Below are 25,487 nucleotides of genomic sequence, written 5' to 3' on the forward strand. Positions count from 1 at the left end.
AAACCATTAGACTTCTATGTCCGCAACACCGTCTCCGGCAGGATGCTGTTGGCCGACACTGGGGCCTTTCAGTCAGTGTTCCCACCATCCAGAAAGGGCCGCAAATGTCTGCCGGACCCAGCTGCCTTCGTGACGGCCGCCAATGGGTCCCCCATCCTCTCCTATGGCACCAGGCTCCTGTCGATCTCCATCCTCAGCAGGAGGTACATGCCACTCCTGGGGGTGGAATTCCTTGCCCACTTTGGGCTGGCAGTCGATGTCAGTCACAAGCATCTATTGGACACCGACTCCTACCAGTCCCTCCCCCTGGCGAGGGCCCCAGAGCGCCCACCATCTGCTCCGTCGGCCCCACCACCAGTACGCCCAGCTGCTGAAGGACTTCCCCGATGTTTTAAAGCCTGAACTGTGCCAGGTACCCGGGGCCCGGCAAAGCACAGAATCTAGCACCACATTAAGACGAAGGGCCACCCAACGCACACAAAGTTCCGGAGGTTTCCCCCCTCAGCGCCTTCAGGAGGCCAAGGACGCTTTTGCTGAAATGGAGCGAATGGGCATATGCAGGAAGGCCTCCAGCCCGTGGGCCTCTCCCCTCCACATGGTGCAGAAACCGGATGGCTCCTGGAGACCCTGCGGCGACTACAGGCGGCTCAACCTTGCAACTGAACCGGATCACTACCCCCTACCAAACATGCAAGATCTCAAGGCCTCCTTTCACGGGGCCAAGATATTCTCTAAACTAGACCTTTTAAAATCCTACTTCCAGGTACCAGTTGCTCCAGAGGACATCCCCAAAACCGCCATCATCACGCCCTTTGGGTCCTACTTCTTCACCTTCTCCACCTTCGGCCTGAGGAACCTTCCAGAGGCTGATGGACAGCATCCTTGGGGACCTGAACTTCTGCGTCTGTTACATAGACGACATTCTAATTTTTTCCAGATCCCCCAAAGAGCACCTGCGACACATCCGAAAGGTCCTGCAGCGACTGCAGGAGAATGGCCTCACCGTCAGGTTCAATGAATGCGCCTTCGGCGTCGAAAAAGCTGACTTCCTGGGCCACGAGATATCCCCGGAGGGCGTCCGTCCACTCGCATCAAAGGTTGCAGCCGTCACCACGTTCCCCACCTCTACCTCCGTCAAGGCCGTACAAGAATTCCTCGGGATGGTCAACTACTACAGAAGGTTCATCCCCCGGGTCGCACACACCATGGCCCACCTGACGGAGATCCTGAAGGGCCACCCGAAGTCCTTAGTTTGGGGACCTGACCAGCAGCAGGCCTTCTCCCTGACGAAGGCCGCCCTTGCCGAGGCAACCGCCTTGGCCCACCAGGACCCCAACGCCCCCCTTCAGCTGACGACGGATGCTAGCAACGTCGCCTGTGGGGCTGTCCTGGAGCAGATCGTCGCCGGAGCCCCCCAGCCCATCGCCTTCTTCAGCAAAAAGTTCAGCCCGCCGAGTCCCGCTACAGCACCTTTGACAGGGAACTCTGTGCAGGATATCGGGCGGTACGTCACTTCAAGTTCCTCCTGGAGGGTATGCCCTTCACAATCTGGACGGACCACCAGCCGCTGGTCCACGCCTTCATAAAGCAGGGGGACACATTGTCTTCCAGGCAGCAGGGGCATCCCTGTAGCAGACGCCCTCTTGGGCGGTACGTCACTTCAAGTTCCTCCTGGAGGGTATGCCCCTCACAATCTGGACGGACCACCAGCCGCTGGTCCACACCTTCATAAAGCAGGGGGACACATTGTCTTCCAGGCAGCAGGGGCATCCCTGCCAGCAGACGCCCTCTCGGGCGGTACGTCACTTCAAGTTCCTCCCGGGATGTGCCCTTCACAATCTGGACGGACCACCAGCCACTGGTCACGCCTTCATAAAGCAGGGGGACACATTGTCTTCCAGGCAGCAGGGGCATCCCTGTAGCAGACGCCCTCTCCAGGATCGAGCTCAACGCAGTGCAACTCGGAGAGATCCCACAGGTCCCTGAAGGCGTCCCTCATGGCCCACTGCACCACCGAGGATTGGAACTACCAGCTGCCCTGGGTCCTCCTCAGACTAAGGACGCCCCCAGAGCCAGCGACGACCTGTCTGCAGCAGAGAAAGTCTACGGGGAGCCCCTTGTAGTCCCGGGCGAACTTGTCACAGGAAATCGCCACAACCTGTCAGTCCAGAGGCTCCATGACATAGTCGGGAAGTTTGCCCCCTGCCAGTGGATGTATACCGATAGGTCAGCAACCTTCACGCCTCCCGGCTTGTCCTCCACCACCCATGTCTTCGTCAGGAGCGACGCCGTCCGCCCTCCACTAACCAGGGCCTACAAAGGGCCCTTCCGCGTGCTCGAGCGGAACACCAAGCATTCCGCCTTGCCCTGCACGGGAAGGACGATTAGGTGTTGGTCGACCGTCTCAAGCCCGCCATGTTGGAGGATGCTGCAGACGATACCATGCAGCGCCCTCTGCAAGAACCGTCGCCTCCGCAGCCGAGCCACCCCAAAAGAAAGTCGCATGGCCGCCCCCGGAAGCACCCAGCCAGCGCCACAGCCAACCGCTCCCGCTCACACCGCACCCCCCAGCTGACTTCGCGGAGCCACGGCACTCTCCAACGGCCCAGCAGATACCTACTTTAATCAGACGTTACCCACGTCTTGGGGGGGGGAGTATTTGTAAAGTCCCCGCTAAGCGGGTTTTCTATGGTGAACCGCCTGTTTTCTACGATAACTCTCCTACGAGATTGGGTCAAGCAAAATTAGCCATATTTTTCCTGTGTAAATATATATCTATTACTAATTCATTTGTATCTATTTTCTTTGCACATGTGTTAGAATGTTATGTCAATTCTTGTTAACTTACCTTTTATGTTTCTTGTATTTATCCATTATAATTAATACCGAGAGTAATTGACCTCGGGTCACCTGAATTCTATTGTATTCCTCTGTGTGACGTCCGCACGCCGCTTTATAAGCGGCCTGCGTTCTGAATAAACTAGCATTACTCATTCTCCTGCTCATTATTTTGCACCTCTTATACATCCATCTGATTTTTTTTCTTATCAGATATGTCCAGACATGCAGACATATATGACATTGGAGTGAAAATGTTCGACAGTCATAATGGGAAGTCTATGCATTATTTATAAATACGGAAAATGAGAGGACAAACGGGGTGTGTTGCAGATCATCATCACCGTCTCTTGGCAAACAGAATCAAGAATGGAAGCAACAAATTATACCATATTCTTCATTTTGTCTTCACATACCTCACGCATCTAAAATCTGAAAGCACCAGCGTATTCAGGGTGACTTTATTGTATGAAAACACAAGTTTTATTTTATCTTGATGGCGTGAATAATGCAAAATCTGATGATAAGTAAAAACAGGTATAAAGAATTAAATACTTCTCTCTTCAGTCTTACTTGTAATTGCTTTTTGTTTTATCTTATTGATTCCAGAAATTCATGATTTTTTTGTACAATTAATACCGAATCCTATGGTGTGACCAAAACTTTCCTATCTTGTGCAAAACGTGAGATAATTGAAGAAATATAAACATTTTGCTCGTTTTCTGAGTTACAGGCGTAATGATGAGACAGCGAGCGAGCCGCCTACCTCCCGTTACCAGCCAATCAGAAGCCGCCAAACAATGTCTCGTAGGCCCAAGATCTACCTTATGTACTCTATTAATCCTGAAGTGAACCAGCTTAAGTCCTTGTAACTCCTCGTAACTCTAAAATAAACTTTATTACACACCAAGCACCACGTTCTCTATCAGCCCGCTGGCTTTTGACTTCCAGCTAAAACTAAACCAGCCAAAGCTTATTTTATCTCCATCCTTCCTTCCATCCACTTTGGGCACCTTAGGATCGGGATAATCCTCTGAAACGTGGAGGTGGGTCCTTCCCAGGATGGAGGTCGTAGGATGTTGAAATAGCTTCGTGAGATTCCTCGAAGGAACTAAAATCAAATTATTTGGCAAAGACTGTTCTATAACGCCAGTGAGAGAGAGAGAGAGAGAGAGAGAGAGAGAGAGAGAGAGAGAGAGAGAGAGAGAGAGAGAGAGAGAGAGAGAGAGAGAGCTAATGTTCTTTTCTTTCTAGAGAGTGACAGGTTATTGTAGGGACAACTCCTAAGGTCACCTAACCTTACCTGAAAAGGTCATCTTGACCTTTGACATCGTGACAGCAAAATTCGTCATGAAGAAAAAAAATGTTCCCACGCAAGATGTCGTTTCAGTGGAAAAGCTTTAAAAAATGAGACGACGAATAACTGATATCCACAACTGATAATCACAATAATTATCATAATTATGATGAACTACATTTAATAGTTATTTTTAAAATGTCATTGTTCAGTTCTACTGATAATCATAATCATAATTATCATAATTATGATGAAATACAATTAAAATTTAGTTAAATATCACAGCTCAATTAGTCTACCCTGTTAATCATAATCAGAATTATAATTTTGATAAACTATAATTTACATCTATAGTTATCCTGATATTCGTAATCATAATCATCATAATTATCATGAATTACAATTGTAAATGCTATTTAAAGTCACTGCTCGATTGCTTTGATAATCATAATCATAATTATGGAGAAATATAATTAAAATTTGTAATTAAAAGTCAATGCTGAATTATAATGATAATCATAATCAGAATTATCATAATTATGACAAAATACAATTAACACAGTTAAACTGGCATTCATTATAGCCCAGGGACATTCACAAAAACAGAAGGTTACAACAGTAATAAAAACTCGAGACTTTTACTTTCATTTCTAAAGACTTTCGTAATGAGTAATTGATGAATAATGATGAACACAAAACGCCCCCTATGAAGGGTTATTCATTAAGCTATATGGTCGTTAATCCCGACTGGATCTGGGTAGAACCAATTTGCATAAATCAGGAGTCAAAATGGATTTTGTATGAAGTTAGTCGCTGAAGTTGTCATGGAGTTCATTGCATTGCAAAGGGAAAGCGTGATTGGGCCTCTACTGGCCTAATTGCCCAATCCCCTCTCAACAAATTAAAATATATATATGAGCTTCTATAGGCCTAATTGCCAAGCCCCCCACAAATTGCGATATATATATATATATATATATAATCGGTATTACTGTTTTATACACTGCATAATTCATAGAGAGAGAGAGAGAGAGAGAGAGAGAGAGAGAGAGAGAGAGATTTAAAAAAATAACAGATGTATATTTTACAAAACAATATTTTAAAAATTTACATTCCCTGAGAGAGAAAGAGAGAGTGAAGAGAGAGTGTGTCATATACAGAAATTGGTAATCGAGTTAAAGGCTTCCAAATAAGTACAAAATTCCTGAGGAGAGACAGAAGGAGAGAGAGAAATATAGCTCTTGGTAAACAAGGTAACAGCTTCGCAAATGTAACGATCTTATGTAAAGAGCCGATCATTAATGTCTAGGCCTATAGCCAATGGAATCAATCTGACTGATCAGTTGAATGTGAACAGAATGGCGTTACAATCGCCAGGGTCACTTGAGAGGAGGTGCAAGAAGTTCTAAGTGGAAATGAAAAGTAAATTTAAAAATCATATAAAAAATAGCCGTTACAAAAGCTTTTTTCTCTTAAACAAAAAGCCTCGTGCTTCGTCCGAAAACAACGACGTACAACGAAACTAAACTAAACTAGACGAAACGGAACGAAAATAAACGTGTAGTATTCAGTTACTTTGAAACTCTTAAATCTTTGTGTTTCTTCTCCATCTACAACTACAATTTCTTTTCTCATTTCTTAATATTTCTCTCCTCGTTGTGACTTGTCAGTTCAGTTATTTCTCTCTTCGTTGTGACTTGTCAGTTCAGCGTTATTTCTATCTTCGTTGTGACTTGTCTGTTCAGCGTTATTTCTCTCTCCGTTGTGACTTATCAGTTCAGCGTAAGTACTGTAACTTCAAATGGTCTGACTGATAGGCCTAAATTATCAACATAATATAATTAGCCTAATTAAAATTATAATATAATCAGCCTAATTAGCCTATTCAACAGCACAAGGTTCCAAGTTTTTGAAAGCGTAAGAAAATCGATCTTGAGAACAGAAAATAAGCCTAGCCCTGTCGGGGGGAAGGGTTGAGCATTGGACACCCACCCGTCCACCATCCGGCCCACAACTGACGATAAATACCCGTATTATTTAAACTGAAATAATCGTTAACGTGTTAACTATTGTACGAATGTAAATAACAATGCATATTAAAGAACAAGTCATTATCCTATTGGTAGGAATTGTTCTTAACAAATTTGAGGTTCCTTTCTTACGTATGACGTCATCTCAAGGTCTCCTAAACGAAGATTCCTGTTCAGAAACATCCTAATTCTGAAACTGTTCATCATACGAATCTTATAAGGAATAGGCCTACCACTCATAAACACTGGTACAAAAATACACTTTGTTCAAGGAACAATCTTATTTGCATAGGTCTAGTTTATGCGTTGCGTACTCAATGAAGTTTCCACTTCAAAAACGTCATAATTCTGAAACAGTTCAATATACGAATCTTGAAAAAAAGTATGCCCACCACTCGTAAATACTGGTACAAAAATATGTTTGTTCAAGGAACAATCTTATCTGCATAGCAGCATAGGTCTAGCTCAGGCGTTGCACACAACATCCGCCTAATTCGGATGTGTTTTGCCGCCCGCTCACGAATCCGAATATTCACGGTTGCAGTATCTCCCTTCAACAAAGATTGCCTTCTGCTTTTTTTATGCAAAAAGTTCGGCTCCAAAGTCACAAAAGTCTTTGTCGCAATAAGCGTCAGTCAACACGAACAACCAGTCTCTCGTGGTGAAAAAAAAGCATTAAAATCGTGTCTCGGCAACAGAACGCGATGAAACTGAAGAGAGTTTCGGATCTGTCAGCTGAATGAACGCAACCGCGGTTTATTGGCACAACCATGGGAGCATTTTTCGTAGGCCTAAGCTGAATTTACTGTCCAGATTAAGTATTCTAATTGAGCTTTGCCGTTCATTACGTAAGTTGTGTGCTCCTAAAGATAAGACGCATGAAATTCAAATAAATAAATAAATAAATAAATAAATAAACAATATTTCAGTATCTCATTTGCCCTGGGACAATCTCCGGTCACGAATTGTTTTCGTCTAGAGTCCGTCTCCTGAACAGACGCAACTTTTTACCGTAGAACTAACGCCAAGATTTTACAAAATATGCTAGGATTCTATCTTGGCTACAACCAAAACGTGTTACAGTTTGCTTAGTGAGGTAAACTATTTCCGACCGGACAAACAACAGGTCCCCTAACACCACCCCCAACCAAGGGGCCCAGCCAACAGCTCTACTTTCCTGTCGAAACGGTAGAAGACACCATTAGTAAAACTGATGCAATAATGCAATAATATATAATATATATATATATATATATATATATATATATATATATATATATATATATATATATATATATATATATATATAAAATATATATAATAATATAAAATGGATGTCGGAGAAGAAATTGAAACGTAATGAAGACAAAACTGAGTGTATGCTATTTGGATCTGACAGTGCACTACGAAAATATGAACACTTTAAAAGAATAACTATTGGTTCGTCAGCAATAGATATTGTAGCTGCACTGAGGAACTAAGGAGTATTTACAGATAATAAATTGTCGATGAAGAACCATATATCGCATATTACAAAAAGAATAACCATATATTGCATATTACAAAAAGAATCACTATTGGTTGGTCAACAGTAAATATAGTAGCCTAGCAGCACTGAGGAACTTAGGACTATTTATTGATAATAAATTGTCGATGAAGAACCATACATTGCACATTACAAAAATCTGTAACTATCATATTAGAAACATAGCATTTATTAGAAAATACACAAACAAAGATACTCTGAAAACAGCAATTTGCAACCAAATACTTTCGAGGTTTGGCTACTGCAACGTTATATACTACGGTCTCCCTAACTACCCACTAAGAAAATTGCAAGGAGTACAAAATACAGCCGCCAGGTTGATAAAAGGGCTACGTTCTCGTGACAGAATAACCCCAGCACTAACAGAGCTACATAGGCTCTCAGTAAAAGCTAAAACAGAATATAAAATACTACTACAGTCTTTAAAGCACTAAAATATGAGGAACCAACATATCTGAGAAACTGCTTAAGCTTCTTTAGACCCGAAATGAATATTGTAATCAGACATGCAAGTGAAGCATATAGGCTATTTGAACCTAGAACAAATTGCAAGTCAGGTGAGAGAGAGCATTTGTACACTGCGCACCAAGACTATACAGCAAAATACCGCCTGAAGTGAAGAGCATACAAGAAGAAAGCAAATTTAAAAAGGAACTGAAGACTCTCCTATTCTGCAGGAGCTACGATAATGACGAGAAAACACTGAAAGACAATTAGAAAATATAAGAAGCACCTTATTTCGAAAACGTACATGGGCCCGCCAGAGAGGGAACTATCGCTGTGGAGGGTTGTACATAAAACCAAACAAAGTGAAAGTGAACCTCCCAAATCGCAGCTCCGTGGAAGGAAAAAAAAAAATCCTAAACATTTCTTCGTCACATAAAGCAGCGACAAAAAAGGAAAATAATGCGAAGGCAATGTTGTGTATAACGAGGACATAAAGGAAACGCTCCACAGCCCATACAAACGAGGGAACCATTGATTGGTGTGGGGGGAGGGGACTGAGTATTACGACCGTAAAAATAGCAATTCCCCGCCCCCTCGGCTGCAAGATATGAATTGGGGAACAAGGGAACAAGGATTAGGCGTGTATTTTATATTAACATTATTATACATTAAGATTCATAAGATTAAAAGCGTATGACATCAAGCCTACTTTGTCATGAACAATTTGTATTACGGTTTATTTTTTAAATATATTTAAAAAATAAACAGTAATGCAAACTGTTCATAACAAACAAGAAGTAGGCGTGAGAGCTTCATTTAATTACAGGCTCTGCGAGAAGAAAGCAAGAGAGAGAGAGAGAGAGAGAGAGAGAGAGAGAGAGAGAGAGAGAGAGAGAGAGAGAGAGAGAGAGTCCGTATTTAAAGTCTAATCGTATAAAGAGTACAAATTATACATGCACATTCAAACATACATTCATGTGCATATATGAATGCGTATTTGAGCACAAACTCAAAAGATCATAAACTCGTTACTTTACCTTTTCAACCACTGAATTATCTCCAGAACACGTCGTAACCTGGAATGAATGGAAATATATTAATAAAAATAACACTCGATCACTTTAGTATAATATAGGAGTAAGATTTATGTTTTAGTACTTGTTAACTTCCTTATAAAAATAAATAAAAATAAAAATAAATAAATAAATAAATAAATAAATAAATAAATAAATAAATAAATAAATTCACTTAACTTTAAGTTCTCAGCGTTAGGGAAAATCTAATTGGAAATTTAAGAAAACTTGACACCTTCCAAAAACAGGCCTAGGTAAAGCGTATTAAATTTAGATATTTTCCATTATTTCTGAACAAAAACAGACTATAAAAATTCCTTGACAAACAAAAAATAATTGGACACTTGGGAAAACTTGAAACTTTCTAAAATGGGCCCATCTAAAACATATATATTTTAATTTAGATAATTTACATTAATTCTGCCCAAAAACCTTAATCGACTATAAACATTTCTTGCCTAAAAAACAAGGAATTCAAAACACATTTGGTCAGGTCTATAAACATTAGTCCACTGAGAATGGAAAATGAATATAAGATTTGGGCCAAAGGTATGCTTTGGAAGCAAGAGCCCGTGGAAGCACAAGAAAAATTTTTTTAACTAACTCAATGTAGCACATATCCAGTAATGCCACTTCTTTCAGCTAAATCAAAGTCTCCTCAATTATATTCATGGGCTGCTTTTGGAAGCAAGAGCTCGTGCAAGCACAAGACTAACTCAGCCTTAAAGCAAAGGGTTAACAATTCGAATTAACTGGTCTGACATCAGTGATTTCAGTGACCTTTACAGTCAGGGGCAGAATAGTGATCGAATCCATTTAGAAATAACCTCTCTGAGGTTACCTCGAATGCTTACATATATTCCTTACTTCCCCTCGATGAGGTACTATGTTTCTCACTTACATGACTGCAACCCGTAACAAAGGATGACCACCAGATACTAATAAATATGAATATATACAATTACTCTGGAAAAAGGGCATTTTTAAAAATTTTAATCAAGAAAAACACGGCTACTTAAATGATGAAAAGAAATTCCTTCAATAAAAAACAATTGTATATATTAAGAAACATTAAAAATAAAACTTGATATAGGCTAAAATCATTCACTGAAACGAAATGAGTTTCATATCTGGTGAATCTAAATAACGGGACAGAATAACGCTGAATTTTCTCCAAAAACTTGAACTGAAACACTTTTATACATTCTAGAAGGGAATTATTTGTTCCATACAAGTTCAACGGGCCAGAAATTATGAACGGGTGAATAGGCTATTCGGTGACTGTTCATTCGAAAATGCGCAGAATATTCACTCCATGAATATTCTCTTAAAATATTCACTCACCTCCTATGTGATAGCAATGAGGAATACCAACGAATCTATAATAACAATTACTTTTGGAAAAGAAAACGGTATTATTTGAAAACCTAGACTGAAAATTAGGTGCGCTTAAATTTACATAAACTATAAGTACGTCATATTCATATTTTTATACACTTCCTTGCATTGAGAGAGAGAGAGAGAGAGAGAGAGAGAGAGAGAGAGAGAGAGAGAGAGAGAGAGAGAATGGAATGGAATGAAATGGAATATAAATGGAGGAAAACCTCGCAGTTGCCCTACGAAACAATTGTTAGCAGAGGGTGGAATGTATGCAAGATGGAAGAAAAAGTCCGAACGGAGGTACAGTTAAAGGAATGAAAGGGGTTGCAGCTAGGGGCAGAAGAGACGCTGCTGAGAACCATAAGTAATTCCTACAGTGCATCGATTTGTATCGATAATATAGGCTACTAACACAAGCACACAAAAGACGTGCTTGTATCAAACAATCTACTCAGGTCTAAGAAACGAACGATGAGCTTTCAATGATTATGATTTATCTCATTATATAGCCCCACTTAGAGCTATGCCTGCATACTATTCAAATATTATTTTCTTCTCATTCAAACTTTATTCTATATACAGTTCCGTTGGATGCATATAAAAATAACTTTACAATGATACCACAGTAATATCTACGTCTGTAAACTCAAAAATAACCTTTGTTTTCCGCTAAAACACGACACATGGACCACTGATTCGTCAAGTTTCATTTTACTGACCTTATTTATGCACACATTCATTCCCATTCAGTCAAAATCACTATTTTATTGTAACCTTTATTTGATCATTCTAAGTATTGTTCCAATGCCCAGCGATGAAAGAAAATTTTGTGTCTACGCTAGCCTTTTATGCCATGTCTGTCATCAACCTAAGAATGACGGGAACTGAACCGAAAGGCCCCAGTCACTGAGCTCTTATAATTATTTGTATGCTCAAGAAAAAAATTATGTAGATATGCAGAGTATTCCGGAAAGAGAACCAAAATCTCACTGCCATCATGCCATGCAATGAATAGGAAGTTTTCCGTCTTCCATCTCCGGCCAACGTAACTTAACTACAGCGAATGTTGCATTCACCTCCCCCAGGACAGTCTCACACACAAAACATATTACACACTACCTCGAATATTAATTTACACATGTAATTTACATGCAAGAAATTATTGAAATGCCTTTCATTCGTACTAGGATACATCTGCCCCCAATGAGATAAAAAAAGTCCATATTTAAAGCCCATCGCTCATTTACGTTTGACACGAGTTGACTAACTGTTACAAGCTCGTCATTTGCATGCTTGCACTGATATATTATCGATATAAATCGGCATTTTTATGATTTAAATAACGTGAGAATGTTTTTTTTTTATAAATAAGCATTCAAATGTATTATTACTTGAGAAATATTTTGCATCTTATCACAGTCAGCCAACGATGTCGAAAACACTGATTTCAGCAAATCGAGAGCTAGCTACGAGTGGAGGACAGATTTAAATGAAATAAACTAAACGAGGACATTTCACATTAAATCTGGGGCTTGAGCTCCAAAAATAATGTTAAGTTTTAGTTACAGTTTATAATGGAGATAGTTAATATCAGGCATATTCAAGAGTTTATGTATCAAATTCCGGTAATTAGTCTTCTGTATAAAGTTACCAGAGAGAGAGAGAGAGAGAGAGAGATAACGCCAAGGCAAGGAACTAGTTCGTAACGCGGACGCTTCTGAGGTGTTACGGGGTTTGAGCTACAAAAACTATCTTAAACTTATGTTGGCATTTAAAATGACGATTCACGTCTTTCTTTTCAGGCATTCCTAACCATTCTTGGGGAAACTTTACGACTTAAATATCAATAAAACAAGGCTCTGGTTTAGCCTAATAAACCTTATAAGCCTAGGCTAGGAACCAACGGGTAGGCTAAACACTCACAAGTACCTACCCTGCAATACTAAGAAAAAATTGGCAACAAAAATATTGTTAAATTCAAGTTAGCGTTTACAATGGCCGTACACTCTGTCACATATTTCAATTTAGTCCTCCTAACACGTAGAAAACTACAGATGTACATAAAAAATGCCTAGCCTAGCCTAAGAAAGGTAGACTATAAGCTTAGGCTACGAGCCAACGGTAGCCACTATGCAGATACCTGTTCCTATAAATTTTCAAAAAAAGGCATTTTGTTAAAATCTGGAAAACGCAGATGTTGGAACGTATGGTATGGGACCCTTACCTTATCCAGGTCTTGAGAAATGTCGTAGATGACATCAAATTAAATACCACTAAATTTTCAATCACTCGACAACACAGAACACAGTCACAGCCGACGGTTCCTGACATTGAAAAATAAACAAACAGCAGACTGGGACCGCGTTTGTTACCTAGGGCCCAGTTATTTGGACACTAAAGAGAGGACCAGGGTACCACTCTCTCGGGGGTAAATACACACATACAGTAAGTAGCCAGGCAGAAGAGCAACTCTGCCCACTCCCCAAATTCTCCCTAAGTAGTTAACTGTTTAAATTCTTATTATACATTTTTGTCTTATTATAAAAGAAAAACTAATTAAAATAAAAATATTCTATATTTAAACACAGACTAATTAATATACAATTTTATATTATACATTATAAACATTATTATCCGTTAATATGTTGTGGCCTAGCATTCGCTACGCCCTGGTTCAACTCTCCGGTTGGCTAATGAAGAGTTAGGGGAATTTATTTTTGGTGATAGAAATTTATTTCTCGCTATAATGTAGTTCGGATTCCACAATAAGCTGTAGGTCCCGTTGCTAAGTAACCAATTGGTTCTTAGCCACGTTAAATAAGTCTAATCCTTCGGGCCAGCCCTAGGAGAGCTGTTAATCAGCTCAGTGGTCTGGTAAAACTAAGGTATACTTAACTTTTTAACGGCTTTCTAACTTCTCTCAGCATGAAACTAAACCATTTGAACAACCCTGGTCCAGTGGTTATCAACCTACCCTCACCAGCATGGGACACCACGATCGATTTCAGAGGGGGTAAATGATTTATAATGGCCGCTTCCTGAAAAATCAATAATGCATTATGTAGCTGGTAGTCACATGACTGTGTTTTTGTTTGGTTAGCTGACAATAGTGATTCTCTCTCTCTCTCTCTCTCTCTCTCTCTCTCTCTCTCTCTCTCTCTCTCTCTCTATCTCAAAAAAAAAAAATTACATTACTGAACATGTGATTATTTTCAACGTAAACTATTGAACAAAAACTTTTTCAATTTATACTGAATGCCAGTATATATATATATATATATATATATATATATATATATATATATATTATATATTCATCCAATACCACAATGGCCCCGTGGCATATATATATAAATAAATGAAGCGCTCGCAGGAAAAGGTGAAAGATCGCAGACCCTGACCTTTCGTCTTTATTTCAAGACCTGATACAGTAACAGCGAAGAGAAAAAGTACAATACTGTAACACTGCATTCGTCTGGAAAAAAAAAAAACATACATAAACAAGAGTAAAGGTCAACTATCCAGCTACTGTTATTTACAAATTAGGTAATACATCAAACAGCCACTGTTTATGAGGAGTAATTACTATGTTGTCTTACGAGGGAAAAGGCTCTTTTAACTGTTGGTTCTTTATATATCTCATTTTCCATAATATTATCAACTTTATAAAATCCAGGACTGAGGTTCAATATTATTAATTTTATCAATTAAACATGATTCTAACATTCGTCTTTCTAAAATATCACTAGATTTATGCAATGCTGTCGTAGCTTTCCAGTTTATGAGATGGCCTTCGTCTCTCACATGAATAAAAATGCTACGAGATTGGTTACCATTCGTACATCATAACGATGCTGGGAAATCCTTGCTGGGCGAGTCCATTGGTCCACACCAGACCACTTCTTCCCCTTATCATATTACCCTAATGGGTAATGGAGGTAAAGTAAAAAGCTAAAAAACAGTGGATTGCATCTATGGACCGAAAGGACGCCGCAAAACACAGTAATGCCTACAGTGCACCACGTGAGGTGCACTGACGGCACTGCCCCCTACGTGAGATATACCGTTGAATGGGTAACAGAATCCAAGGCTATGATGATGGTATATACTGTTTATAATAAAATGTGTCTTTTCAGTTACACTATTGTCTAACATTAACAAAATTCTCTTGGCTTCTATAAAAATCGCAGACCTGTTTTATATTTGCTTTGAAAAAGACTTTTTTGTCTTTTTTTGTGGATTCTTTTGTTTTTTTATCTTTTGAGTCTGTTATATCTCTCTCTCTCCTTTGGTGTTACGTTATGTTACTATAGAAAAAAATGTCTTTTAATATTACATCTTTGAGGATAATAGCTTAGTCTCATAACAGAGTCCACTACTGAACTTAAAGTTGATGAAACAAGTAAATTATCAATTGTGTATAAATAGAATAATGAATTTCGCATAGGCAAATATATCTGTACCTCCGCGTATGTCGTTAAACTACGCGTAAAAATAAATAAAAAAATAATAAAAAACACATCATTCCGTAATGATAATGGGTAAATATACAGTGAAGACTTTGGAATGGAATATGAAATTTAGGTCAAAGGCCAAGCGCTGGGACCTATGATAATGAGGTCATTCAGCACTAAAAAGGAAATTGAGGATAGAGAGGTTTGAAAGGTGTAACAGGAGGGAAAACCTTTTGCAGCTGCACTATAAAACAATTGTTAGGAGAGGGCTGAGGAAAGTAAGATGGAAGGAAGGGAATATGAATGGAGGTACAGTAAAAGGAATGAAAGAAGTTGCAGCTAGCGGCCGTAGGGACGCTGCAAACAACATTCTTAAGTAATGCTTACAGTGCACCGCGTGAGTTGCACTGACGGCACTAACCCCGCTTCGGGATGGTGATGACTTTGGTCACCACAGAATAGCCATAAAGAAAAACGTTCTGTTTACAAGCGTAACTGAACAAGAAACGTTGAAATATGACAAAGTTAACATTAATATTATAAATTTAAAGCAATTTAAGCATCCATCTCTACAGAACAATATGCTTCTTAACAGTGATCCCTGTAACAAGTTTAAATAAAATAGAAATACGTAAATTTTCCTTACAAACTGGACTAGACTTTCCTGAACTTACAACAGACTTGGAAATAGGTCACAACGAGCCCAAGAATTGAGCACACGAGATTCTGCTTGAATCATTTAATTCTCTGGACAATATAAATCTTTTTCCTGTTGACAAGAGATAACATGACACTTTAGCAATGACAATTAAACTGCTAGAAATATAAACCACTTCCCTTCTAACTTTCTAAAAGGAAATCACAACGATAAAACATTACACTAGAGGAGAGAGAGAGAGAGAGAGAGAGAGAGAGAGAGAGAGAGAGAGAGAGAGAGAGAGAGAGAGAGAGAGAGAGAGAGAAGGTAAGAATAAAATGTAACCAACACGGATCAATCTATTTGCAACATATTTTCTGACAATTTTCTCCTGATTTACCAAAACAAGAGAACACGAAGAGGTCCACTTACAGCAATCCAAACCTCTCACTGGCATTTGCTTCAGACCATCAGCTCTATTCTCTAAGTGACAATGGCCAGATCAGTGCTCGGATGGGTGACCACACAGAATATCAAACAGGTTGGAAACAAATCAACGACCGGAAGTGGAGAATAAATCTTTGGCTAATGCAGGACAGTTGTATGAAGCACAGGTATGGATGATCAACATGTTGTTGGCTTATAGTCAACATGTTTGCGACGTGTACAATAAGAACAAGTGGTCAACCTGTAATCAACATATTTGTGACATGTGTGCAGTAAGAACAAGTCATCAACTTGTACTCAATATGTTTGTGATGTGTGCAACAAGAGCAAGTCGTCGACTTGTATTCAACATGTTTGTGACCTGTGCAATAACACGTCCTCAACTTGTATTCAACATGTCTGTGACATACTGTAGTACAGTATGTGTAATAAAAACACATCAACTTGTATTCAACATGTTTGTGATGTGTGTGACGAAAATAAGTTGTTGACTTGTATTCAACATGTTTGTGCCACGTGTGCAATGAGAGCAAGTTGTCAACTTATAATAAACATGTTTGCAACATTTGTGTGATAAGTTGCCAACATGTTACACGCTGAATTACAGTGCAGACATACCCTTAGACTCGAAACCAACCCCAGAACAACAGAAAAACAATATTAAAGAGGGAAAATGGAGGAGCGTTCTGCAATCGCGCCGACATAACGACGACTATTACAGTGTTGACAACATTTCCCATCAACGTAGTATGACCATTATACATTTCAATCTACTGATGAGGAGGATAGTTAAATGATTATCTAGTATAAATAGTACAATTGACTTCCAATCAATTAGTCTGGTATTTCCATGATAACCAGTGTTAATCGCAATTTCTCTCATTGTTTTCATTTTAATTATCTCAATAGCAGTTATAATTATCTCTACCATTTTAGCTAAAAAAACCAATGCCGACCGAGAAAAAAGATCCCCATTCGAATGTGGATTCGACCCTAAAGGATTCGCTTGTCTGCCCTTCTCACTGCAATTCTTCCTAATTGCTATTATTTTCTTGATTTTCGACATAGAAATTACCCTCTCGCCCCCCCTAACCACTATTATCACCTTCGCAAACGTAAAAACATGAACTGTGACAGGCCTATTCTTTCTTCTTATCTTGCTCTTGGGACTCTACCACGAATGAATACAAGGAGCCCTAGAATGATCAGAATAAGAGATCATAGTCAACTATGATATTTGATCTGCACTCATAAGGTGCTCCAAGGAGCTGATCTTAGTTGAAAAGCAAATGTCGCACCATAGTTTCGACCTAGGCACCGGTAAATATACCTTCAACTAATTAGTTAAAACTAAACAGAGGTATACCACTGTTAATGGTACCATTGAACTCAAGTTCTAACTAAGGAAAAAACAAGGAGAGGAAGCTTCTAACTTCAGTCTCAGGCGGTTAAATTCCGTCTTTATTCCTAAGTTTTCATAGTGTAATTAACACACTACATTTTCATTGCAGAGCCAAAGGCACCAACCCTTTTTAAAACACTCAAGGGCAAATCTGCCTCCTTTACAGCTTCAATGTAACACTCACAATATTAAGCTTCTTAAGTTTAAATAATTAATAGCAATCCCACTAATCAAACTAATAAAATCACCAAATAAGTTTTAATTCTATTTTCCTGAATAGCCTGAAGATAACCAGAAGATTTTATTAAAGTCCTATAAATACCTTGTCCTCCGTAATACTCGGATCAACCCCCGTCCCCCAATTGATAGTAAACAGAGCCCCCTCCTGAAACCTTTCGCCTGGCACCAACAGTAGACAGCAGAGGCACAAATCACATAGAACCAGAAAACACAACCACAGGATATAATCTCAAAGACTTAAGCTTATAATTCTCTACCATCAAATTCAATACACACCCCACAAACCCACCAACCAGGCTAACAGCCAAGCAAGCAATTTTATAGGCAGAGTCAAACAAATTATAGTAGGAGTTGGAAATACAAGCCAAGTATCGGCCAAGTCATTAAAACATTAGAGTCACTCACTGAAGAAATAGAACTCAAGTTATAATCACCACTGAGCCTGTAATAGACCAAACGAAACCTGTAACAAACAGTAAGGCCAGTAGCCAAAGTTAATAGTAAAAAACAAACCTCGTTTAAAGGATTCAAGAAAGCCACCTCTAAAATTAAATCCTTAGAGTAAAACCCCGCTAGAAATGGAAAACCACAAAGAGCTAAATTAGCCAAATTAATGCACATCACCCTAATAGGCATAAAATTGACTAAAACCCCTATTATACGAATATCTTGATAATCTCCAGCTCTGTGAATAACAGATCCAGCACATATAAACAAAAGAGCTTTAAACAAAACATGAGTTAATAGATGGAAAAAAGCCAAAGTAGCCCACCCCAGCCTTAAAATAGTGATTATAACACCCAACTGTCTCAAAGTAGAAAGAGCAATCATTTTCTTTAAATCAGTTTCAAAATTAGCCCACAACCCAGCCATAAATAGAGTTAAACACCCCAACAATAATAACAAAGTCCTGGCAAAAGAAGACATCAGTCTCGGACTAAATCGAATTAAAAGATAGACCCCAGCAGTAACTAGCATAGAAGAATGAACCAAAGCAGAAACAGGAGGCGGAGCTGCCATTGCCGCAGGAAGCCAAGCAGAAAATGGAATTTGAGCCCTCTTAGTCATGGCCGCCAACACATCTAAAAAAATAACATACCTGTTGGCAATAGACTCCCCTCCCACATAGAAATAAAAATTTCAGCCCCCTAAACTCAGCATCAAAGCAATACTAAGTAAAATAGCAACATCGCCCACCCAGTTAGACAGAGGGGTCAGCATACCAGCACCAGCAGACTTTTCATTTTGATTGTAAATAACCAAAGCGTAAGACACTATACCCAAGCCATCCCACCCCAACAAAATACTAATTATATTAGGACTAATAACCAACAAGAGCATAGAAAGAACAAATCCCAAAACCAAATACATAAAACGCCCGATATTATAATCCCTGGACATATAACCACCCCTATAGAATAAAACCATAGATGAAATAAAACAAACAAAAGACATAAACATCATTGACATTCAGTTGATAATCAAAGCTATTTCGATACTAGGCCTGTTAATTCTGACCAACTCCTAGTCTAAAAAATAACAACCAGAAAAAAATAAATTTAGAGAAGTGATCAGACTAGCAATAGATACAATTAATAAAATCACCATGCTCCTTAAATTCATCTTATTATTCCACAACACTGTCTAAAATAAAAAATTATATGTTTGGATCCACAAACCAACATTTTATTTAAACTATTTAAGCTTTTAATAAACCAAATTCAAACCCTTCAACACTAAAACATTTAAAGGCAATCAGTGAAGTATTAAAACTAAATACTCTCGAACCTTGCCGGAACAAGAAAACAAAACCCTAAAATACTTCCCATGCTGACTTAAAGAAAACATGTAAAGCCTATAACCAGCCCTTAAAAAGGAAAGCAGAATGATCGGAGATATAGCCACCAACGCCCAAGAGACAACCCTTAAAATAAGACTGAGTTATTGCCAACAACGCCCAAGAGACAACCCTTAAAATAAGACTAATCTCACCCAATAAATTAACAATAGGAGGTGCAGCCATTTTACCAGCCCTCAACAAAAACCACCATAAAGCCATAGTAGGTATGAAATTAAGCAAGCTATTCCTGACTAGCAATCTACGTCTCCCAAGACGTTTGTGCACCATATTAACCAAACAAAACAAGCCAGAAGTACAAAGACCATGTCTTACCATAACAGAAACAGCGCCAGACAAACCTCACCACCTAAAAACCCTAAGGCCACATAACACTAAACCCATGTGCGCCACAGAAGAATAGGCAATTAAAGCTTTAATATCAGTCTGACGTAAACAAATAAAACTTACGAAAATGCCACCTAACAGACCCACCGACACCCACAGCCACCTAAAGGCCACAGCTGAGTGAATAAAAAGAGGACATACACGCACTAAACCATACCCACCCAGCTTCAGTAAGACACCGGCCAAAATCATAGACCCCGCCACTGGGGCCTCCACATGGGCCTTAGGCAATCATAAATGTACCAAATAAACAGGCAGTTTAACAATAAAAGCCATAATACTGCAAACATATCAAACACCCGACAGACTTGCCCTACACTCAGGAACCAAAGACAAGCCAAATGTAACAGAGCCACCCATTCTATCCAGACTCAAAATAGAAATTAACAAAGGTAAAGAACCGAACAAAATATGAAATAACATGTACACACCAGCTTGCAATCGCTCAGGCGATGTACCCCCACCCCAAAATTAAAATTATAGTAGGAATTAAAGAACTTTCAAAACACACATAAAATATTAAATAATCAAGGCAGGAAAATGTTAAAACCAAACTTGATAACAAGAAAACGTTAACTAACAAAAACACGCTATCAAAATCTTTAAAATTTTCAACCTTCTGCCTCCTCCTAACAAGAGCTATAATTCAGAAACTCAATAAAATCAAAATGTACCCAATATAATCTAACCCAAACCCTAGCCCCAAACAAGAAAAGGAGAGCCCGTTGAGTGAATAAACCCCAAATACAAAACTGGCCAAAAACAGAGATACCTGCACAGCCAGTCACCTATCAACCAACAAAGTTATCAATGAAACCATTAAAATAAACTTTAGCATCTTAAAACATTAAGACTCTCAAAATTATCACTGCCATGCCTACGAACAATAGAAACAAGTAAAGCCAAAGCCAAAGCCCCATCACACGCAGCAAGAGTAAGAAAAAATAACACAAATACAAATCCCCGCCTAAGTGACCGAAAGCCTGAGCCATAAATAAAAAAAATATTCACTATAATAAACTCCAAACTCAACAAAACATTTAATAAATGTTTTCGTTTCCCCACAAAAGCCAGTAAACCACAACACAAACAGAATAAGAGGGACATAAGTCAAAAATTGAGAATTGCCATTAGTTTCAATAGTTTAAATAAAATAATGGTCTTGTAAACCGTAGATGAATTTATTGTTCTTGAAGCTCAGAAAGAAGAAGAAACCATTCCCATCCTCAGTCCCCAAAACTAATATTTTATATAAACTACTTTCTGTATCAACACACTGCTCCTATTTAGAATTAGAAGCCCAACCCGCCCCTATAGTAGAGTGCACTCTTGCCCTCGTACAACAAAGAAAAAATAAAACCCCAAATTCAAAAGAGAACAAACCAAGCTCATATGGCATCAAACACCAATGCAAAATCATGAACTGTCTTTTAAAAAAGTTTCATGTTTCTTATGGCATTAAATCAAGAGTGGCTATGAAATGACTCTGGTAAAGCCAATTCTTTTTCACTTGAAAGTGAAAAAGAATTATAGTTACAAAATGAAAAAATATCTAGAAAACAATATCTCAATATTCATTCAACGTCTGTCTGCGAATTTTGTAGGATATCAATCAAACAGAGAGAGAGAGAGAGAGAGAGAGAGAGAGAGAGAGAGAGAAGAGAGAGAGAGAGAGAGAGGAAAAACAAATAACCAAACTTATAAAAATCACTGTATTTTAGGGCATACAAATCTAACATACAAATGTTTCCAGGGAGCCGAAGAAAATGTTAAAATTAAAAAAAAACCATAAGGCTCTAAAATATCCAAACGCCTAAATGAGAGAGAGAGAGAGAGAGAGAGAGAGAGAGAGAGAGAGAGAGAGAGAGAGAGAGAGGGGTTTGCTGGAACCCTATGATATCGCTCGCAAAGGCCATTAAAACCTCTTGAATTTTTCCAGGAAAAAAATTAATGGAAGGTCATGATCTGCCTGGTCTTCGCTCTTAAAACACAAAGAGGAGGAGGAGGAGGAGGAGGAGGAGGAGGAGGAGGAGGAGGAGGAGGAGGAGGAGGAGGAGGAGGAGGAGGAGGAGGAGGAGGAGGAGGGAGGGAGGAGGGAGGGGAGGAGGGAGGGAGGGAGGAGGAGATTTATGAAGGGGAATGGACAAAAGATGCCATGGAATTAGATCAATTTCTTGTGATGCAGGATTTGGTTTTGTGGACCTGAACAAAAAGAGCGACAGAAACAACAATAATATCATTATGAACAACAACAAACAAAAAAAAAGCGCCGAAGATTCTTCGACGCAATCGAGTTTTCTGTACATCGTATAATCAAGGCCACCGAAACAGATCTATCTTTCGGTGGTCTCGGTATAATGCTGCATGACCTGCGGCCCATGAAACTAACCACAGCCCAGTGGTGGCATGGCCTATATCGTTGGAAGACGCACGATTATGGCTAACTTTAACCTTAAATAAAATAAAAAACTACTGAGGCTGCAATTTGGTATGTTTGATGATTGGATGGTGGATGATCAACATACCAATTTGCAGCCCTCTAGCCTCAGTGGTTTTCAAGACCTGAGGGCGGACAGAAAAAGTGCGGACAAAAAAAAGTGCGGACGAACAGACAAAGCCGGCACAATGGTTTTCTTTTCAGAAAACTAAAACCATAAATAATTCTATAATTATCTTTAGTAGTAATCATGAATAGCATCCTCAAAAACTACATATATCATACTTTGAATTATCTTAACCAACCTAGCAATGCCATCGAAATTTATCTAGAAAATACAATTAATATTTAAATAAGAGAAAATCTGATTTCTTTTATAGTAGCTATTTCAGTTCGTATACTGACTGCATCCTTCCTGGCTAAAACAGGAAAACTACACACAAATAATAATAATAATAATAATAATAATAATAATAATAAATAATAATACAGTATGTGGGCACAGATATCAATAGTGGCATATCTATACATACATGTGTGTGTAGTGGGGAAGGCATATACTTCTATTAAAATGTCTGTTGTTGTGCGTGCTTTCACTTCCGTAAGGACAAGTTGCTCGATAATTAACTATGTTGGAGCTTCACTTATCGTGCTCAGATGTCGGCTATCTTCCAAATTTTCACGTTTTCCTTTTATATATTTTGGTTAAATGAGAATTATGTGTCCCCTTAAATACATTTACTTAGTCTTTAAGCTGTATAACTTTTCCACCTTTCAGTGGGTAGTAGTGACCGAGTCTTTATCTTAAAAGGCACATTGTAAAATTCTTGGACTTAGAATTTCACTTGCTATGGGCATTCAGAAATTTTATATAAGTTCACAAGTCACTTCGAGCTTTCACTGTCACCTCTCCACACATCTCACGCACTCCCTGCCCTGATGCCTTTTCTCTAACTCACTCTCCTTCCAAAGCCTTCATATATATGGGTATGGATTCGATGCCTAAATCTGGTATAATCTGGTACCAACTTTTATAGCTCTTGTTTCGATAATTTTAAATCCAACTCCGTTTCTACCCTTCTTCACAGAGCACTCGTCCTTACGTCGAACTGGAGCCTTTTCCATAAAGAAATTTAATTTTTAATAGACGTTTTTAATAATAACTGTTGCCCTGAAAAGCTGGTGTATAGGAAATTATATAAATTAGTCAACAAACATTTCATTACAAAACCAGTAGCTTTAACCGTCCAAAAAATGAAGTTTTATGCAAGCTTTCCATTTACTCATGACCCCAAGTTTCACAAAAAGTTCACTCAAATTATTCAGGATCATTTTTAGGCCATTGATATTACTTTAATTCCTAAGAACCCTTTCACCATCGGTTCACTCTTTAAAACTAAAGATCGGTTATCACCTTATATGTCATCTGGTGTTGTTTATAAATATACTTGCCCTGAATGTCAAACAGGGACCTATGTGGGATCCACCAGTAGACTCCTTAAGGTGCGTATCGATTCTCATCGTGGCGTAAGCTTCCGTACAGGTAGCAGAATTTCAAACCCAGAACATTCCAATATCAGAAATCACTCAAAAGTTTGTAAAACACACGTTGATAATAAAGACTTCTGCATTTTAGGCCATACCACCAACCCTCAAGACCTTGTTATTCTGGAATCACTATTAAACAACTTGTTCCGTCGTTAAACACTCATACGTCCTCCTCCCCTCTAAATTTATCCTGACTTGTGTTGTTTCTATTTATGTTTACGAATTTTTAGTTTAACGCTGACCCACTCCTCTGAAAAGTAGTGGTCCTTAGGATCTTTCATACATACGGTTCTGTAACCGTTTTTCACGGATAATTTCAATTTTTTTACTTTACTGTGGAATATTCTGTTGCCTTTCATTTTAATGTAATGATTTTTTTTAAAATTTTGTTCATTTTAATGTAATGATTTTTAATTTTAATTTTTTTGTATATTTCTGAAATTTTTGTATGTATAATTTTCAGCTTTTCAATTCTTAACTTTTAGTTTTAGTTTTTACGATTTTACAAAGAATTTTATTTTTTATTTTAACAGCCCTGATGATGTAATTAATTTGATAATTATGAAACGTTGGAATAAAGTCAGCTTGTATATTTGTGTGTCCTCTGCCCTTCATTGATGACTATATATATACTGTGTATATATATATATATATATATATATATATATATATATATATCGATATATATATATATATATAATATATTTCAGAAAATATGGCTGCTACAATTTTAAAGGACACATATATGCATTTCATAGCTTCAATGCTTTAAGATGTGATGAAAGAATTTTTGGAGCAAGATGGTACTGACAGAGGCCGTCAGTTGTAAAATCTTTGTATTCAGCAAATAGTTTTGATTCCTCAGCTATCTGCGTGAGAACCTCAGCAATATTGCGGTCAGGTGATCTCCGAAGTGTTATGTATATTCGTGAGTACGTGCGTTAATTTGATCTAGATTATGCCAAAATCTGCCTAAAAAGTGAGTTTGATCGTGCATTAATGTGATAGAACTGCAGTTGTCTAGACGTAGCTTTGGAGAGGATCCAGGCTTTGAAATCGGCAGATAAGGTAGAGTTTGAAATCTCTGTTTTTATGGGAGGAAATTGAACTTGTGATTTTTACCATGATTTTCTAATCATTATGAACTTTTGAACTGGTGTGGGAGATTTAATATGAATATTCATACCTCTTTTATATTATTATTTTGTTATGTTACGTTTGCCATATCTTGGCTATGCATTTTACACTTTCCATTATTGTGTTTTGCATTTCATATATTTTTGGGAGTTTTCTATCATGTTTAATTCTTTCGACAGATGTCTGTGGACAGTGTGGACTGGTTCGAATAACATGTGGTAGACTGTTTTTTTGACATGACTTTAGTTATTGATTTGGGGAGTATGTGTGATTTTGGATATTTTCAGGCTATTAGCCATAGTGAGACTTCTTTAATCAGAAGTGTTTTG

General features: G+C 38.5%; 1 protein-coding gene and 1 long non-coding RNA gene across 2 annotated transcripts in view; both read right to left on the reverse strand.

The window, feature by feature from the left end:
• Positions 1–13,065, reverse strand: part of LOC136830250 (uncharacterized) — a 76,615-nt gene extending 63,550 nt beyond the window's left edge. The window contains exons 1-2 of the long non-coding RNA XR_010850615.1: positions 12,836–13,065; positions 9,196–9,234 (exon numbers count right to left, since the gene is read on the reverse strand). This is a non-coding gene — a long non-coding RNA (uncharacterized lncRNA). The remainder of the gene's footprint in view (positions 1–9,195; positions 9,235–12,835) is intronic.
• Positions 13,066–17,905: 4,840 nt separating this feature from the next.
• Positions 17,906–19,338, reverse strand: LOC136830052 (NADH-ubiquinone oxidoreductase chain 5-like). Its single transcript, XM_067089259.1, has one exon. It carries the CDS (start codon positions 18,857–18,859, stop codon positions 18,131–18,133), a length of 729 nt encoding a protein of 242 aa, XP_066945360.1. The 5' UTR covers positions 18,860–19,338; the 3' UTR covers positions 17,906–18,130.
• Positions 19,339–25,487: the final 6,149 nt, after the last annotated feature.

Source organism: Macrobrachium rosenbergii, chromosome 46 (assembly GCF_040412425.1).
Source record: "Macrobrachium rosenbergii isolate ZJJX-2024 chromosome 46, ASM4041242v1, whole genome shotgun sequence".
Lineage (NCBI taxonomy): Eukaryota > Metazoa > Arthropoda > Malacostraca > Decapoda > Palaemonidae > Macrobrachium > Macrobrachium rosenbergii.